Consider the following 1,461-nt stretch of genomic DNA (forward strand, 5'->3'; position numbering starts at 1 on the left):
CAGTGGGTTTGTAGTTTTGCTTGTGAGCATTGAGGTGGCTGTGGAGTCGAATCGGACTCCCAGTCACGCCCTGTGTGTCGGGGGAGAACTGTGCTCCCTAGGGCTCCAGTGGCCCATTTCTTCTTTTAGGGACCAGATCACCAGGCCTTTCCGGCGCCTCTGCACGCACTTACCCCTCCCACCGTCCTCTTAGCTGCTGTGCACGTTACCTGCCTGCGCTCGGTCATTCTTGAATTGAAATGGTTCGATAGGGACCAGGGCTTTTTCCCTTTACGCCTACGTCCTCCTGTACGTCCAGCAGCGTAGCCCTGGCTTTACTGTTGAATGTTTGCAGGTGGTGGAAGGCTTAAGGGAGTGTGGTAAATTGCCCTGGTTCTGCAGGTACGACATCATGAAGACTTGCTGGGATGCCGACCCCCTCAAGCGGCCAACCTTCAAGCAAGTGGTTCAGCTCATTGAGAAGCAGCTCTCAGATAGCGCCAGTCACGTGAGTACAGAGCCCCGGAGGGAACCCCCTCTTTCCCGCTTCCAGGCGCCCTCCAACCCCCCTCCAGTTCTTGCCCGGGCTTTAGGTAGTCAATTGAGTTTCAGGTTCCGAAAAGACATCCGTGGAAATGAGTTATTTTTGCCCTGCGCCCCACTGTTGTGAGCCAAGAAGGTTGTGAGATTCAGTGAGGTCAGGGCGGGGTGTTTTGCACTCAGAAGGTGGAGGTAGAAGTTTCTAGAAGGAGTAAACTGTTTCCTCCCCAGCCCCAAATGCTGGCCATGGTCCCCCTGGTGTGTCTTCCCTCTCACTTGTCAGGCCATTTACTCTCTGCGGGGCTGGAGTGAATAAAAGCAGAGAAGCGACAGCTTGTCACTGCAGCGAAGTCAGCCTTCCGCTCAAACAAGCGTCTCTGGAAAGTGGCAGAGAGCTGTCATGCCCATGAGCCACAGATAAGGAAGAGAGCTGTTGGAAGTGGGGGGGACTCCCTCCCCGCGATTTTCAGGGGTGGTGGTGGTGGTGGGAGGAACGAAAAGTGAATCCCCTATTTCCTCTCCTGCGTTTTAAGAAGACTTGGGGACATTCACTTTGACTCAGATTATTGTCCAGCTGCTCTTATGTCATCGTGTGGTGTCCACCTGTCCCACCTCCTTTTCCTTTTCGCGACACGCCACCAATGTTCCGGGTTCGAACGTGCTCTTCTGGGGCAAAGCATATTTCACATTCAACAGCGCTTTCCGTTCAGAGGCTTTGATTCTCAATGTGAGGCCCAGAGGGGGCCACCTAAGTGCTCAGCCAATGGCACCTGTTATCAATGAGTTTGGTTTGGTTATTGAGTGGTAGTTGGCTGTAAAGCTTATTGATAAACCCATTTAGGGAGTGATTATTTCCAGATATGTCTGGTCCAGAAGAGTGGAGAGCCCAAACATTTCTCTCTTTGTCTTTTTAATTGTGGTGAAAATAGGCCAGCCTATCCA

At 52.5% G+C, this 1,461-nt stretch overlaps 1 protein-coding gene across 1 annotated transcript in view; it reads left to right on the top strand.

The window, feature by feature from the left end:
- KIT (KIT proto-oncogene, receptor tyrosine kinase) overlaps positions 1 to 584 on the top strand; it is a 98,242-nt gene extending 97,658 nt beyond the window's left edge. Inside the window, exons 15-16 of the mRNA XM_045284060.1 lie at positions 382 to 487; positions 573 to 584. Coding sequence (XP_045139995.1) covers positions 382 to 487; positions 573 to 584 — 118 coding nt within the window. The remainder of the gene's footprint in view (positions 1 to 381; positions 488 to 572) is intronic.
- Positions 585 to 1,461: the final 877 nt, after the last annotated feature.

The sequence above is a fragment of the Echinops telfairi genome, unplaced genomic scaffold, assembly GCF_000313985.2.
Source record: "Echinops telfairi isolate 266 unplaced genomic scaffold, ASM31398v2 ScPeMD7_7468;HRSCAF=8506_0, whole genome shotgun sequence".
Classification (NCBI taxonomy): Eukaryota; Metazoa; Chordata; class Mammalia; order Afrosoricida; family Tenrecidae; genus Echinops; species Echinops telfairi.